Source organism: Chlamydotis macqueenii, chromosome 5, assembly GCF_036417535.1.
Source record: "Chlamydotis macqueenii isolate bChlMac1 chromosome 5, bChlMac1.mat, whole genome shotgun sequence".
Lineage (NCBI taxonomy): Eukaryota > Metazoa > Chordata > Aves > Otidiformes > Otididae > Chlamydotis > Chlamydotis macqueenii.
This window is the reverse complement of record NC_141560.1, coordinates 9302095-9318528: the sequence shown is the minus strand read 5'-3', so window position 1 is coordinate 9318528 and position 16434 is coordinate 9302095. Positions and strand designations below refer to the sequence as shown.

The 16434-nt window shown below is 38.1% G+C and overlaps 1 protein-coding gene across 2 annotated transcripts in view; it reads right to left on the bottom strand.

Moving 5' to 3' along the window:
* Window positions 1-1688: 1688 nt before the first annotated feature.
* Window positions 1689-16434, bottom strand: part of NUDT14 (nudix hydrolase 14) — a 61944-nt gene continuing 47198 nt past the window's right edge. For both annotated transcript variants that reach the window (XM_086749584.1, XM_086749585.1), the window contains 2 exons: window positions 14412-14649; window positions 1689-2740 (listed from right to left, as the gene is read on the bottom strand). In XM_086749584.1, coding sequence (XP_086605710.1) covers window positions 2500-2740; window positions 14412-14649 — 479 coding nt within the window. In that variant the 3' untranslated portion in view covers window positions 1689-2499. The remainder of the gene's footprint in view (window positions 2741-14411; window positions 14650-16434) is intronic.

Genomic DNA, 16434 nt, shown 5'->3' with positions numbered 1-16434 from the left:
CCCCCAACACATGCACTCTTGGGGAGGGATGGTACGTTAGAGGGACAGCCACACCACCTTGGAGTGGGCAAAATATGCACATTTCAAACTGTCCAGCTCAAAGACACGTAGCCAAGGCACGACCAGGTGGTACCAGCTGTGTGATGTGCATAGGGGTTTTAGAGCCTTCATCCTCTCCCTCAGTGGGTATGGCCGCCTGCTCTCCGTGGTGGCCCAGCAGCCCGTAGTTCATGACGTGCACGTTGCATGGTGGCACAACAGATGCAGCACTGGCTGACCTGCTTCCTCCAGGGGTGGTCTGATGAGTCCAAACCAAAGGCAGGTGCTGAGATTTGAAGGCACCTCTAAACAGACTAATCAGAGAAATGTGTATTTAGTCTCCTGAATGCTTGTCACCCACACGGGTGGGTCAAAGCCTTGGGCTCTCCCCATGGTCATCAATGCACTACGGGTGCACCTTGTGAAGCACTGACTCCAGGTCCTGGAGGTGGCAGGGGAGGGAATATCTGATGGGGAAAGCTCTCACCACCACACGAAGAGCCTTATTAGAAGCGGAGCTTTGTCCAATTGTAATTCTGGGGCAAATGGTATAAATACATAAATGCTGCTTTGAAGAGTTTCAAACTTTGACCCCTCCTCCACTATACCAATTTATTTTTCCAAATTACTGCATTATGCAGCAAAAAAAGGCTTTTGACGTGTATACGCAAACACTTACTAGCTTAACACTAAACAGAGCAACAAGCTACCGTGTAGTAACTTTGAGCAAATCAAACAGATACTTTGGTAACTACCGCCTGGAAGAAAAGACCTTATATAAACAATGTCTTACTACATGTATGTCTATACATACTGTAGTATGTTTGTAAAGGCCTCAGCAGCAACCAGGACACATTGTATGAGACACCGTAAAGACGCAGAGCAGTGGAGACCCCGCCCTAAAACACCTTCCAATGTAAATACATCAGACAGACAGAATTTATTTACTTTTCATGATAACTCAGCCCTTGACTCACCACAGACCAGGCACAGTTCAACGCAAATGTGGCTGAACTTCCACAAAAGGTGTCTGACTCCCACAGACGGAGGCTGCGCTTTCCAAGGACCTTTCCTCCCTGTCAGTAGAACCAGCAACTAGCGCTTCTAAAAGCATTTTTATAAAAATTATTTATTTATACATGTATTTAGATTTGCAGTGATTTTAAATCAGCCACTGGATACCATCATGCATCCGTACTGCGTTTATTCCAGTTGCTATATGAAAGTTTGCATTCGCCGTAGTCATCTTCTAAACACATTGCTTAGTACCTCAGCAATCCTAGAAGCACATATAATATAGTCGTTAATTAACATTAACTCAGTGAATAATATAAACCAGTGCATAATTAAGTTGCAGACTTGATTCTCTTTCATTCATGTTCTTAACAGTTTTACATGACAAACAGTCCACATCTAAGTGATGCTGATAGAACAAATAATATACAACCTAATTAGACCACTTCATTAAATCAAATTGTGTTGCTCAGTGCATCTGTGCAGGTTGTATGGGCTTCAACGTAAACTGCTCCAGTGATGATAAAATCTCTCCATAAAGCACTTCCGGCCATCCAATTTCAAGGAGCGTTATCTGAGGGGCAAGTCCCACTCTTCCCATTTGGGTGATGAGGAAACGGAGACCACAAAACACCTCAGAGAAATCACTTGTATTAGTCACCTCAGAGTCAAATTAAAAGAATTTGGCCTCTCAAGTCTCACTCTAGAGGACAAAGTTTGATGTAATTAATCAAGTATTATCCAGAAAACACACAGAGCAGTATATGTTCCAGTAGAAGCCCCCATCGTTCATCCCTCTATCACCGTCACTGCTGCTCAGCATTATGGTGAGAACAAACAGAAGCACATAATCTTACAGCTGGTCTATTGTCAAAATGACACATTAGCAGAAGGATTTACAGGCGTGTTTGCTTATGAAATAAAGGTTTGCGTGTTCAGAAATGCAAACGTTTTCTCTGTACAGCAGCTACACACCACAGGGAAAGCTGCTCCCTGAAAGCTGTGCAGAACTCAGTAAGGGTATCTGTGACTATTAAGGTTTGCTGCCTCCTCCCCCCCAAAAAAAACCAGAAACTACAGTGAATACACAGCTGCCGGTACGTACAGACCACAGCGACAGGCTGGTATAGCAGCTGCACTGAGGTCCTGAGCAATTCTTCAAAAGAGTGGTAGAGCAGTGCCATGAAAAAGAAGAACTGGACACATTTACTTAGGCTTTGTGTGAAAATCAACATTTGCCTCTCAGAGGCAAATCTTGGGCTCAGTGAAGCCAGTAAGTGTTTTGCTAATGATGGAAATTGGGTCAGGATTTTAATTCAGATTTTACTTCCAAATTTATTTCAAGAAAGGTTTGCTCTGTGGTAAGCTGAGTTGATTGAGGAAGGCAGTTTTCTGTATCCACAGAACCAGCAGGAAAGCTTTTCTTAAAACCATAGTGTTTTCATTTTATTTTTTTGGTAGCTTGGGTGCTATGTTGGTCTGGAACCACATGAAGCTGAAGATGACACCCATCGTCTTTGGGAGAGTCTCATCATAAGCAAACTTCATGGAGTCTTCTAAAGGTATTTCTACAACTTCAATCAGCTCTCCTTCTTCAGGCTGACCACCTCCTTCACTAGTTCTCATCTGGTCTGTTACTTCTGCATAAAATAACGTCTGCCTGGAACCTGTCACACCAACTCCAGACCTGTGAAAAAGCAGAGAGAAAACTTCGCTTTAGATAAAAAGAAGGTAGCTAGGAACTAGGAATGGAAACCTGGATCTTTAACTTGTGTCACCAAGCAACATGAAAATGCATGTCCTTAACCCCTGTTAATGTAATTTAGAACCTATAAATGCAATTTCATTAACACAGAAATGGATTGCAACTTTCACGCAGAAATATCAAAATTTTTTTAATACAGTTGCATATGAGATGGATCTGTCCTCAAATATATTCTGCAGCTTTGGAAAAATGATAGTTCGGGAGAAAATAAAAAAAAACCAGTTTTTGAATTGGTGAACAGTTGTTCTACATATACTGAAGTCAGCAGAAGGTTCTCAGCTGGCCTTCGTGAGAGCTGGACTGCACGAGGACTCAGAGATTTACAAACAACAGAATGAACCTCCTCAGTGCATCTGTATGCTATGATCCTACATTTGTTTGCTTGTTTTTACACAAATATTTAGATTTTTTACTCTTAAGAAGATTATCTCCATTCTCAGCTGGAGTCGTCTACTCAGGCACACGAACAGAAAGGCAGCCTGTGAGTCTTTTCTATCTTTCCTGAACTTTAGCCCTGACCCAAATGGACCACTGTAAGCACACGTGTATCTCAAGTAATTCAGTCTCCCTGTTAAATTTGCTACAGTGGATTTAGTTGAGGATATTTTAGATTATGTAGTCTTTCTTCAGCTAGACTGCTTGCTGTGTATTATACTTCTTATTTGTTAATCCTCAATTTCCTTAGGAGTATTTCATTTAGGTATTATTAAATAAGGGATAAGTACATAATCCACTCATTTAGTCCTTCCAAGAAAATATTCACATTGTAATCACAACTTCTTCATTTCACAGGATTACAAGTGACTTTTCACATTGAATCTGGATCCAAAGTTCACTGGAACTATGAATGAGGCATTAGGGCAAACTGAAAAATTAGCTTCCGTATTATACACAGGATTCTAAGATTTGTAGCAGTGTTACGATCTTAGAGTGTATATCCATACTTACCCAACCATTAGTCAACTAAATCTTTCAGTTAATCCACCATAAATCACACTCCATAGCAGGATTTAATCATTTGCCTCTCAGTTTTCCAAGAACACTTGCAATTATTTTGTTTGGAAAATTGATAGTGATTATTGAAGTTGGTTTCTTAGATCAATATACAGTCTTTTTTAAAACACAGAATAGGAAGCGAACCAGTTTCTTTTCCTAACATTACTCCTCATACATTCTGTGACTTTGGGGAAGACATTTCACAACTCCAGGATCATTCCTGTATCTCTATGAAGCGCTCGAGAAACTTAAGCATCTTTGGCACTTCCAGGAGCTTTGAAGGCTGCTACGGGATTTCTTTCATTCTGGTCTCATCACTTTATTTCAGTGTCAGTAGTGGGTTTTCTGACACACATTTTAACCAACAAAATGTGACCAACTCAGATGCAGCAAGAGGCCAGACTACACAGTTTTCCCTCTCTCTTCCACTCTCACCAAAGTACATGACCTCCTTCCTCAGTCAATCTGATTCAGTATTTCCTTTCCCTACGGACCTATTTTCTGCAGCCACTGTCCTTGGTATTTGTACGCTATTTCGATGACCATCAGAGATGGTTTGGCAATAAAAGAGCCATCTGGGGTTGATAATCATCCACAGACTGTACGTGCCACAGGCATGAGATCAAATGTCTTCTCAGGACTCCCCGTGTCACACTCCCTTTTCCCTTCTCCAGCGGGAAGCTGTCTGGAAGAGTAATGTCATTCACCAGCCGTGCTGCCACTCATCTCACCTCAACAGAAGATCCAGCCAGCCTACAGCACAACACAAACGCAGTCTCTCAAAGCAGCAGGAGTTGCACACTGGGCCCACCACACTGGCTTAATCATTCTGATCTCATTAGAAAAATAAGGTAGATTCATTTTTCATCAAGTTGCTATCGGCAACCAGCTCGCAATTTTATGCTTATGTGCCATCAGTGCCCTTTCTGCCATGAGGATGATGGCACAGTGTACTAGGTTCACTTTGTGTTAAAATATATTTTTCTTGGTATTACCAAGCAATAATATATAATGCTAAAAAGCAACATGGGAAATAAAATACTGATTAAGAGCAAACAGACCTATTTGACAGTCCATCATGGCTGGCTATTTAGGCTCTAGTCATTCCGCGAACAGCCTCCTCCAGCTCAGTTACCTTGATATCTGTCACCGACCACCAACTCCTCATTATCGTAGCTATGTCCATTGGAAGGAGCCTTGCTGGAAGAACATATTTCTGTTTCATTTTTTGTCCCCTCTTTTTCTTCTTTTTTTTTCTTGTGTGAGAAGGCAGAAAGGATTTTTTTTTCAACCAACTACAGACCAAGATCTGTTTTTCTCCGTATATAGAGATTACTTGTTCTTCAATTGTTTCTGCAAGAATTGCATTTTTAGTAATGAAATAAACATAGGAAGGCTGAGGTTCAGAGATGGTTTTTCGGTAATTGATAATAAGAATAAAAAACACATGTTAATTTATACTGTAAAATTTGCAAAACAAAGAATGCAGCTTACTCGTCTCCATAGGTACTACGAAAAACCACAGGACTGCGCACAATATACTTAATGTTACGTTATTTCTGATGAGTGTCAAGTCATCTGAAATGCCCCACCTGGAGAACTGAAATGCTCTTAAGCTGAGTATACCCATGTCCACCTGATATTACGTAAAGGCTATATAAAAAACCACAGAGACTGACTTTAAGAAGCCCTTCTATACGAACGTTCTGGCTTGATTATTTACAGCTTGATCTCCTTCTATACCACCTGTGACCATTTACTTATGAAATAGCTGTAGCTGTGGAAATCACAGGAGTTCTTTAAAGTAAAGGAAAACTGCTTCCTGAGGTGTTACACTGTAAGATTCAGTTTCTTGCCACTGTGGCTCAAATACCATGGAGTGACTTCAACAGGCCATTATTTCACTGTATTTACTCATATGATACTTCTATTAAATCAATGTTTCTTTTCTTATGAACTAAATACATCAAGAGTGGCTACTACACCGAATATACTTTAAAAGAGGAAAGCACTGGACATCAATGTCTTTCTTGCCTTTGTTGTGATGCCCAAAGTTGTGGCATTTCTTCACGTACATTGGCATATAATTTGCCACAGAAACAACAAAAAATTTGCAACAGTACATATTTAAGGGAGGACATATCCACATGTTCATTCTTTCTTATTTGATTACTTAACTTACATTGCTGTGGTACAACTCTGCCGTGAGTTATTCATTAAAAAGTAATAAAAACTTCCAAATGAGTTACAAATAAAATCAAAGAGTGCTGATATTAATACTCATTCTATTCTGCTCTTCTCCCCACCCAAAACCAGCAAATTTAATGTTCGTAAGACTAATTAGAATCCTCTGACTATTCAGATGGGTGACTTTGAAGACTATTGCATGACATTATTTATGCACATATTTATGGTTTTCATTGTCTAACTACATGTCTATTTCAATGGTTTCAGAAAGAGGTTGAAAGATACAGGGATATATTTTAATTCATAAAAAGGCATATTTCTTACCTTTTTTTATTTGCTATTTCTTTCTGTAAATGTTCTGGCCTACTCTGACAGTTGAACATTTTTTCATGGATCCATGTGGAATGCTCTTTACTAAATTAAATATTCTGCAGTATTGCCTACTGCTGTCTTTCACAACATTTCCAGACTCTTAGATATTAATGTATCCTGCCTGTCCAAAAATCAATGCTATTGACATTTCATTTGTCTTAGTATCTTTGATTTTTATAGAAATCAAAAAGTTAGCACGTTTGTTGCTTTGAAACCATTCTGAGCCTCCATCTGGTTGAAGTAATAGCGTGTTTTAACACATATCCTTGGAAAATGTGTACACATTTCAGTGATTTGGGTATTTGGGGCCAGAGGAGGAAGACAGGGAGAAGGCGGGTCTGACTGATAAAGAGGAAACAGGCTGCTATTACGTTTTCAGTATGCTTGCAGGTTTATCTGTCATTAGGAACTTCCTGTGCTTTTGCACACTCACTTGCACTTTTGAGTGTGATGTTTAAGGAATTTTGATGTGCCTTTATTAATGGTTATATTCCTTTTTACTTTCTTCCTCTGTCCCAAGTTTGTGACATATGCTTTTCCTGGCCCTAGTATTTCACATTACAAATAAAATGCTTTTGCCATGGTCTGAAATGAGTCACCTATTAACAGATTACGGCTATATTCATTAGCTTTGCATCTGTGGAAATCACAGGGGTCAGCACACCCGAACCGCAAGTGATGAGTTTCACCCTGGGAAAACCACCTTCCTGATAACAGTGTCTCCCCTTCCCAGTACCAGAGAGGCTTGGTTTAGGGGAGGGCAAGCATGGTCTGAACTCACCACACCGGCCCACGGTGAGACTCAGGCTGCAGTCTCACTCCACAGGTTCAGCCCAGACCAGGCATGTCATGGCTCATACTGACCCAGACCTACTGAGCCTGGCTTGCCCTAGCTGATTGTTCCAGATGTATTTTGATGTGTCTATACCGTGCTTGACTCTTATTCACCAGCATGGGACAAATGCAAATGATCTATACAAAACACAGCTCTCTTTTCCTTGTCTCTTTATCATGAAGATCAGTTTCCTCTGAGAAGTTTATAGTTGTTTCAATTAACAGCTACATGTCTGACAAATACTCTTTGTCAAATCATTAGAGCTTAAGTCCACAAACTATGTAACATCAACACAGAGAGATTTTTAAAACCAAAATTCTATTAGCACTAAACTTTTTGTGTTGTTTCAGAGATAGTCAGAAATCTCCATTACCTTTGACAACAGCAAGTCTAATAATGTAAGCATGTCAAAGTAAGGATATCAAAGTGGTATGGTTTTCATCACAATAGTAACTTAAATGTAAGCTTAACACATCAAAACAAGATTGTATGCTGCATTCCCATATTTCATTTTAAATAAAACACTCAAACACTGTGATTAAATCATGCTATGGCTTTCAAAGCTGTGGGCAACACACTTGTGGGCAACAGGACAGCAGAGAAGCAGTTTCTGCAGAATGACTGCAAAGTGCTTCTCCTCACCTCCTGCCCAGGGGTGAGACTGGCTGACAGAACGAGGCCGTAACTGGAGCATTTTCTATCTACTTCCTTCTTAGAGCAAGGAAAACACAAGAGACAGATTGTCACTCCAATCTGTTTTTGAAACACGGCAATAGCAGCTATCACAAAGCCTTTGTTTAGCTCTTCCCTTTTATGAAATGTATGAGGAAACACACAGCACGTGAAACAGAGCTCACAAAATGGGACTTTTCACTTGTTCACTAAGTTCATAACCATAAAGATACATTATATATATTTTTCTTTTTTAAAGGGGGTAACAGTATCTTACTCCTGAAAAAAAAAAAGTTTAGTAGTGCCTAAAAGCCACAAGTGAGATTGAGTCCACCTTATATGCTTGCCAGTGCTCAGTAACAGTGAGTTTCTTCTTCAAACTGAGTGTGTGCGGACCCATGTGCATGTACGCAGATGTGCACATGTGTAAGCAGGGTCGAAATTCAAAACAGTACTCAAGATTAGCTTTGCCTTCTTCTCATGTCTAGGTGCTCCTCTATCCAAACCAATTATTACATTCGTAAGTATTAGATTTTTTATTTGAAGTAACAAACATGTATGAGAAAATAAACAATATCTTTTCTCTACTCCTCTGCTGCAATGTGGGAAACAAATAAATTGACTTATTATTGTGAAGACTTATTAGCTTAAGTTAGATTTCTGATAGACAGCAATTAAAAGCTAAATTTCTCATCATTTCTTAATATGTAACAAATAGAAAATCTATAAACAATCAGCATTTACCTGTTCCTATAAACATATAAATACATCTTTTGTTTTAATTTGACACAGTTAATGTGAAAATTCCTAAATGCAATATATCCTTTTATAAGATGTAAGCCATCTGGATGTAGAATTTGGGTATACAGGGAATACATAATTCATGTTTACAAATAAATGTGACACAAATCTCTGTTATTTATGCTGAAATCAAGATCTATTTAGTCATGCAACATGTAAACTGATGAACAGTGACATACAGCTCCTATTGTCACTTCTTAGGACCTTTGTACAGTTCTGACATTATAAGCAGCAGGTGCAGGAAAAAAGCAGAGAAGTAATTAACATAAAATTATATTACATTATGCCATCACCCAACAGGTGTACTAGCAGGTGATCTTTCTAATTATAATGCACTCCCACATTTTCAAGGCTATTATTCTTTCTACATAATAACCTGTGAATACAAACCATTTTTACCTCATTGCACAGAGGCTAATAGCCATAGCACAGTAATTGGAACATCCAATATTAATTCTCTGAATGCTCTTCTTTGTTGTATACTTTTGGGAAAAAAATCAAATGTAGGAAGATTAAAGTAAATACCTATGTTAATATAACCAGGCCCTTAAACTAATCCATCTGATTTTTTTTTTGCAGCAGGGTTCAGAACCTGCAGCCCCCATTGTATCCAGCTCATAGCCAAGAGTTTATTACAACCTCTGGGAGAAAACAAAGTCAGAATGAAGGGAAAACGAAGCTGAACCAGAAGCTCTGGTTCAACTTTATCCTGATGCTCTGAAGTGTTACTTAAGGCTAAATAATTTTATAAACATCCTTCAAGAAGAATAGCATTTTCAAGAACTAAAAGAAAATACTGCAAATTGCAGTGCAAATAATAACATCTTTAACAACAACATATTTCCCTGCCCCTGTCTTGTAAGGAAACAAGTTTCAAGGAAGACAGCTGGAAGTACTTCAACCTAAGAAACCTAACTCACAGCTGAATTTCACACGGAATTCAAATCGAAAACTGCTGGGATACCATGACAGAGAGAAAATTTGTTATATCTGATATACGAGTAACTCCAACGTTGTTGACTTACAAAATTCTCCATTTAGGAAAAAAAAAAAACAAAAACAAAAAAAAAACAAAAAAAAACCCCCAAAACTCAAGGGCAGCGTACAGATTTATTTTACAGCTTTTAAAAACGAACAGTTTTACCATTTTAATGAAGCCTCAGTTTATAATTATTCTACTATAGCACTAGCTTCTTTTTATTATTGACCTAAATAGTTCCTTTACGCCCACCACACCTACCATCTAAGCTATTTTTGACAAGAACTCAACAGATCAGTAGGCACCAAAATTTTCAGGAAGTCTCCCAAAATGGATTAGCTGCTGCCAGAACAGAAAACAAACTTTTTGTAATACCGAAATGAAGTAACTTATTGTACAACAAGCACAAAAGTAGCAATTTGTGTAGCCATTACAACAGGAACCTCACCACACAGGTTGCAAACAATACAGGTTTTTTTTTTTTCCAGAATGATTCCTGCCTCTGCCTATACAGCAAAAGGAACCATTGGCATTTCAGTTCATCTTCTGGCTGGCATTTTTCTGTAATAGGAACAGATATTTCTGATTCTTCAAAGTGTGATTCTTCTGACCTCCTCCAGTCAAGTCCCTCTTAATATGTTTGTCTTTCTCATTACCCGCCCCTAGTCCAGTCTCCTTCATTCACCCACGCCGTAGTGTTCTCCAGCTGCTGGAACAACTTGTTCCAAAGATTCTTACTCAACTAGCGTAAATTCCCCAACTCCTGGCTTCTTTCTTGATTTCTCATTGACTTCACAGCTATTCTGTGGATCATTCAAGGTAATTCAGTCTGAGATCTGCTTAATTCAGGGACTGACTTCTATCTAATGAGTTTCATGTCACAGGAGCTTTGACAGAGTTTAAGAATGGGGTCCAACGGCTTATTTGTATGTGCTTTTGAAATATTTGTAGAAGTATTGTAGTTAAACTGGGAAACATAAAAAAAATATAATTCCCCAAAACCACTGCTGCAGGCCTTGATAATAAATGAGAAAAAAATTTGCTGTCTTCAGATTACCTCCAATCTTTACTGCTCCCACTGCTTGAGAACAAAGCAAAGTTCTACCTGAATACAGTCTAAGTACTTTCCTGATTTTGTTAAAGGGATTTCTTCTCCACCACAATGCATGTACTTTCCTCAAGTCCATTCTTTTTATCTGCGGCCCATGTTTTTTCTCTGCATTGTTTCCTCATCTCTTCTTCCTCTTTTTCTACTTGAGGATTTTCTCTTCCATTTCCCCCCTAGTCTACGTTCTCCCTATGCATTGTCCATGCCCCCCTCTTTTTAATCCATTGGCCACAGAACTGTATTGACCTCCCTAGCCAAAACCATCTCTCCCTTTACATCTGATGTGTCTTCTGCTTTCCATGCCCTTCAGTCTAGCTCAAGTCCTGCTTTTATTCCAGGCAGGCAATTTCCTTCTCATGACCATGATTCCAGAGAGGGATGTCATTAGGAATACAAGACAACTCTTTACTTTCAGACCAAAGGTTGTGACAACAAAGAAACCCTTGTTTGTGGGAAAGCCTTTTTGCCGCGCACACAACTTTGAGTTTTAATCTACAAAAATCAAATAGCCTTAACTTAGTAATTATTAATTATACTTATCTAAATATTTTATTGTGGTTTTATTTGAATCAAGAAAGGAACAACAGCTAATAGCTTTGCCAGGAATATATCAAGTGCAGTCAAATAAATATCATCTCTAATAGGACAACAGGTCTTGTAGATAGGGGCAGCAACACAAACAATGTAACTTCAGTTTATCAAGGCTTTGAATGCTACCTGATGTGACAGTTTCATTACAAAGTCAGGAGATCGTGATATACTTAGAAATCAAAGACACTGTGAAATAAGTGCAAAACTAGTATAAAAATGGTACTCATGAAATAGATATCACTGTCAAATTGGAAATAGAAACTAAATAGGATTCCACTGGGGACCAGCCTCCATTCAATAGAATTCAGTACTTTGTTTTAGGACTTGTATGTTGAAATACAGACTGCAGGTAGCAAAGGTGAGATATATTATTTATAAGAAGCTAGAGATGAATATTAGAATTCAAAATAATGCCAACAACTTGGAGAAATGGTCTGAAAAAATAGAATGCAATTCAGTAAAGGCAAGTTCAGGGCTCTGAGTTTAGGCAGCAACAATGAGCAACACAGAGAGGAGGTGAACGGCGGTGTAGTAGTGCTGCAGAAAATAGTTGTGAGATAGGGGAGACAGTGTGCACCGTAAGTCAACAAGATAATGCCACTGCAAAAAAGGCAAACATCATACTACAGCATATAAACAAAATCATCTGTAAGACTAGGGAAATAGTGCTTCCAATCTATATGTCAGTGGCAAAGCCCCCGCTAAAGTACTGTCCTCCACTTTGGGTACTATGTTTTTAAGAAATATGCAGACCAGATGGAGAGAAGGCAGAGGATAGCAGAAGGAGTGATCCAACATCTAGAAAACATGGTCTAAAAAGAAAGTTTAAATCAACTCAGATTTGCATAGGCAAAAATAAAATACAGAGGAGACGTTGAAAAAAATATGTGGAAGATGTAGAAGTACTTCATGCGTACTTCATGTCCACTGGGAACAGGGTAGTTCACAGACTTGAAGTAAAGAAAGGGAAATTTAGGCAAGACATGAGGAAAAACTTGCTCATGGTACAGACGGTTAGACACTTCAGACAGAATGCTTGGAGAGGCTATGAAATTATCAGATTTTAGAGAAAGCACAGATGCACATTTTTCGGAAGTGATTTAAATACAGCTGAGTCTGATCTTTGGAAGAAGAGCAGTCTAGCTGAGATCCTCCCAAAATACCTTCCAATTGTTTTCTAAGGCTTCTCTCTGACCTAATATGCTAGATCAATAACTAATGTAGAGCAACTATTACATGGATCACTGGGATGGCAGATAATGGTAGAAGCGCATGATGTATTTTAATTATTAACAGCATGCATTTGCATTAATGCAACACTTTTGTCAATGCTTTGTATTGACAGTAGCAGCATGAAACAGCAGCATAAACCATTTGGAAAAACCTGTTGCACTCAGAAAAAGACCAGAAATTCTTATATGTAATATAGCTGTTACAGAAAAAAAAGTCCTTAGCAGACCATAGGGGAACCAATTACTTCCTGTCTTTGCATCAGATCCTCAAGGATCAGACAGATATGCCAGTCTTCGGCTGAAGGAAGAAGAACAGGACACTCCTAATATGAAGACCGTAACACTTAGAATAAAATTCTAATACACAGTATAGGAAGTCCGACAAAATAAACTGTAAAATTCCATCTTTGAGGCTTCAACCTTTCACATTAATCTAATCTAAAAATACTACACAGGCACTTTGGACTTCAGCACAGTTTGCCATGGGCAGAAAGCTGTGCCCACATAGACAAAGCAGGATTAGGGGATTAACATAATAAGTGTCCTTTGCATGGGTCTCAACAGAAAAAACTCCAATTGTATACTCTCTTTGCAAGTCAGTGCAATTTGAAAAAAAAAAGCAACTGATAAAACAACCACCTGTAAGATACAAAGAAATTTATCAACAAAGAAAGTACGAAGCTACAAAATTGTACAGCTACAGTACATATATTCCAGTCTTCCTATTTTGTGTTTATGTATGTGTAATCACAGATATATGTACATGTATATATCTACATGCTGTGGCCTGTCAGTGTCACCCAACCTATGAAATTCTATAGACAGCTTTTGCTCATAAATCTAGAAAACACTTTTTCTTTCAGTAGAAAAAACCCTTAATCTAGTTTCAAGTTGTAAAAGACAGCTCCTGTGATTCACTCCCGCCCCTCAACAGAAGCACTGCTTGTTAATCCAGCAGGAAATAACATTTGCCAGGATTGACAGCTGTGGATTTGTATTCAATTCCCAAATTAAAAACCAATGACAGGGCCTAGTTCAATGGAGATGTCAAGCAAAATAAAGTAAAAAACCTGCTGCTTTGTCTGTAAAATACAAACATACATACATACATTTTGGATAACAATACTAAAAGCTGGGAAGGAGATATAATGGGATTAAAGCGGCGTGCAAAGTTTCTCCTGTTGGTTTTTTTTTTGTCCCTTCCAACAACTCACATTTTTCATTTTTCCTTTTACATATTAAGTTTTTCTCTTACTCCTAATATATGTTTTAAAACATGTTTAAATCTATTTCAGTAACTATTTGAAACTCTGCAAAAAATATAATGTAAAAATTTTCATAGTCAAATCAGCAAAATCTTCACATATAATACTAGTTATTGTCCAAATCAAAGAAAACTTAATTACAGCCTAAATATGATTAAGAGATCTAACGGCATAGGTTCTCATGCTTCTGGAAAATTTTGTTAGTGGCAAATCAGAGTCCATTTTAGGCAGCTTCCATTGTTAATCTAGAACAGCAACAAACTGCTCTGGAGAGCCCAATGCAACTTTTCCCAGTTCTAATAGTCTTTGGAATAAATCACCATAGTATCATTCTTACTGGGAACTCAATACCATAATTATGAGTTTATAATTCCTTAAGTCTCTGTAAATACTCCTCACTTGCTGAAAATTACACCTTTCATATATTTTCAGATGTCCATGTTCCTCCAACACACTGCTTAAATAAGGGAACAGGGAACGTTAATTTACATTCAGGCCACTTCAGCAATCTGTGAAACAACAAAATGCCAAGTGTTTTAACTTACTGCTATTTACCTGTAAGAAGTGATCCTCCTTAGGTCTGTAACGGGAACACGATAGCCACACTCTTCTAAGATTTCCTCACACGCAATTTCTTCTAAAGAAAGGTCTGGTTTGTCTACAATGCCAGCACAGAGTTCATACGTCACTCCTTCCACAGCAGGTAAGGGATCCTCTAGACGAGAGAAGTTCTCCTTGTCCTGATTCTGAAAGACTTCAGGATGACGCCTTTCTACTTCACACATGTAAACAGCTTAAAAAAGAAACCGCAAAATAAAAAGAAACAAGGGAGGATGTTAATTTATTCATATTAAAAAGAAAAAAAAGGTGGTACACAAATTTTCCCTGGAAATTTATAACCATCATAGTACTTGAGAGTAAAAAGGAATTCAGTTGTGTTATCTGCTAAAATTATGCCACACTGAAATTGGAATTTTAGAGAACAAAGGTTATTTTGTCATTTCTGTAAAATTCTTCTTTAAATTCTGTTTGTGCTTACATAATTTGGAATGAATCCATGCACACCTTAAAAAAAAAAATATATATTAAAAGGAAGCTAGTTCATCCAAGAAGTCTAAGTCCCAGAAGTGCCATACAGCGTCCATTTGTTGGGCAATGCAGATACCAGGATTTAATTTAAACTATGCAGTTATCTTGCAGGGAAGTTGGGTTGTACATTATGTACCATGTGCACAATGATGAGTCTTTCAGTCTGTCAACTCAGCTGTTATTTAGAAAGGGTATGAAAAGCATGTAAGTTTGTTTGAAAAAAAAAAAAATCCTCTTTTGAACATATAGTTCCTTGCACAGATTCCTGTGTGGAGTTTGAAAAAGACTTCTTGAATTAATCTACAAACAGCTGCCACTGTAATGCACCCCTAAAGAAAGTGCAAATGCCAGATTTTAGTCCCTACTTAAGTAAAACCTCTCACTGATGTCAACAGAAATTTTGCCTAAGTGAGAACTGCAGTACTGGATGTTAACATGCAAAGAACCACTACTGACGATTCCAGACCATTGTAACTTTAACTTACAGGTAAAATCCCACTTCCTTCTTCTTTGAAATCTCCTCATGTCTATCCTCTTGCTTTTCATAAAAGGTTACCATAAGGGTGTTATAAAACACTCTGAATAAAACTATTTTAAAATTTGAAATTACTTTATTCCATTAAAATATTTTACATTCATATTTCATATACATGTAACATGGGTTTCAGCTTATCTTTTAATTCCCACTCTAAATCTTCCAGGACTGATATATAAAAAAGCTCACATTTAATGGACAACCTTTTGTTCTTCCAGTTACTGGATTTAGCTTACTATTTCTTAAAACTGTGATACACAATGTCTCTAGAAAAATGTTGTTGCATAAAAGTAAAGTACTACAGTGACTTCTCAAGCACCTGGCCTCTGAGGAAGTGTACACCCCAGAAATTTGTGCCTCGGCTCCCTCTGCAATGCTTCTTGCCACACTCAGAAGTGTAGTATAGCAAGATCAGCACTTGAAAGGGAGGTGTCTAGATCAGTCCATTGTCCAAAAACTAATCTTTCTCCAGAAGTTAAAACTTTCAAAGCTGTTTGTAGTAGTTAGATCTGATCCTCCGAGACTTAAGCAGTTAAAGAAAGGAGCTTCCATTTCTTACTTGAAAGACATGACAAGGGCTGTTTTCTTTTTAAAATGCAGCATGAAGGCAGCAGAAAATACATTCCATGCAGACTCTGAGGGACAGATCCTTGAAGGGTGTCTACTGTCATTATTCCAAAAACTTCTAAAAGCTATGACAACTATCATAAACAACAACTGCCTCCAAAACTCTGAGATGAGCCAAATACTGGAGGTTTTACTGCTTTTTTTTCATTTTGATATATCCTTAGCAGTAAATACAAAAAGGAACAACACATGCATCTCACTAAAGGACCCTGGCATCAAAACAAGATGCAGGTAAGAGTCTGGGGTACAGAAATATGAAATAGTGATTAAAGAAACTCTGTTACAAGTCTGTGGAATCTCTGAAACCCATCACGTTTTTACTGCAGG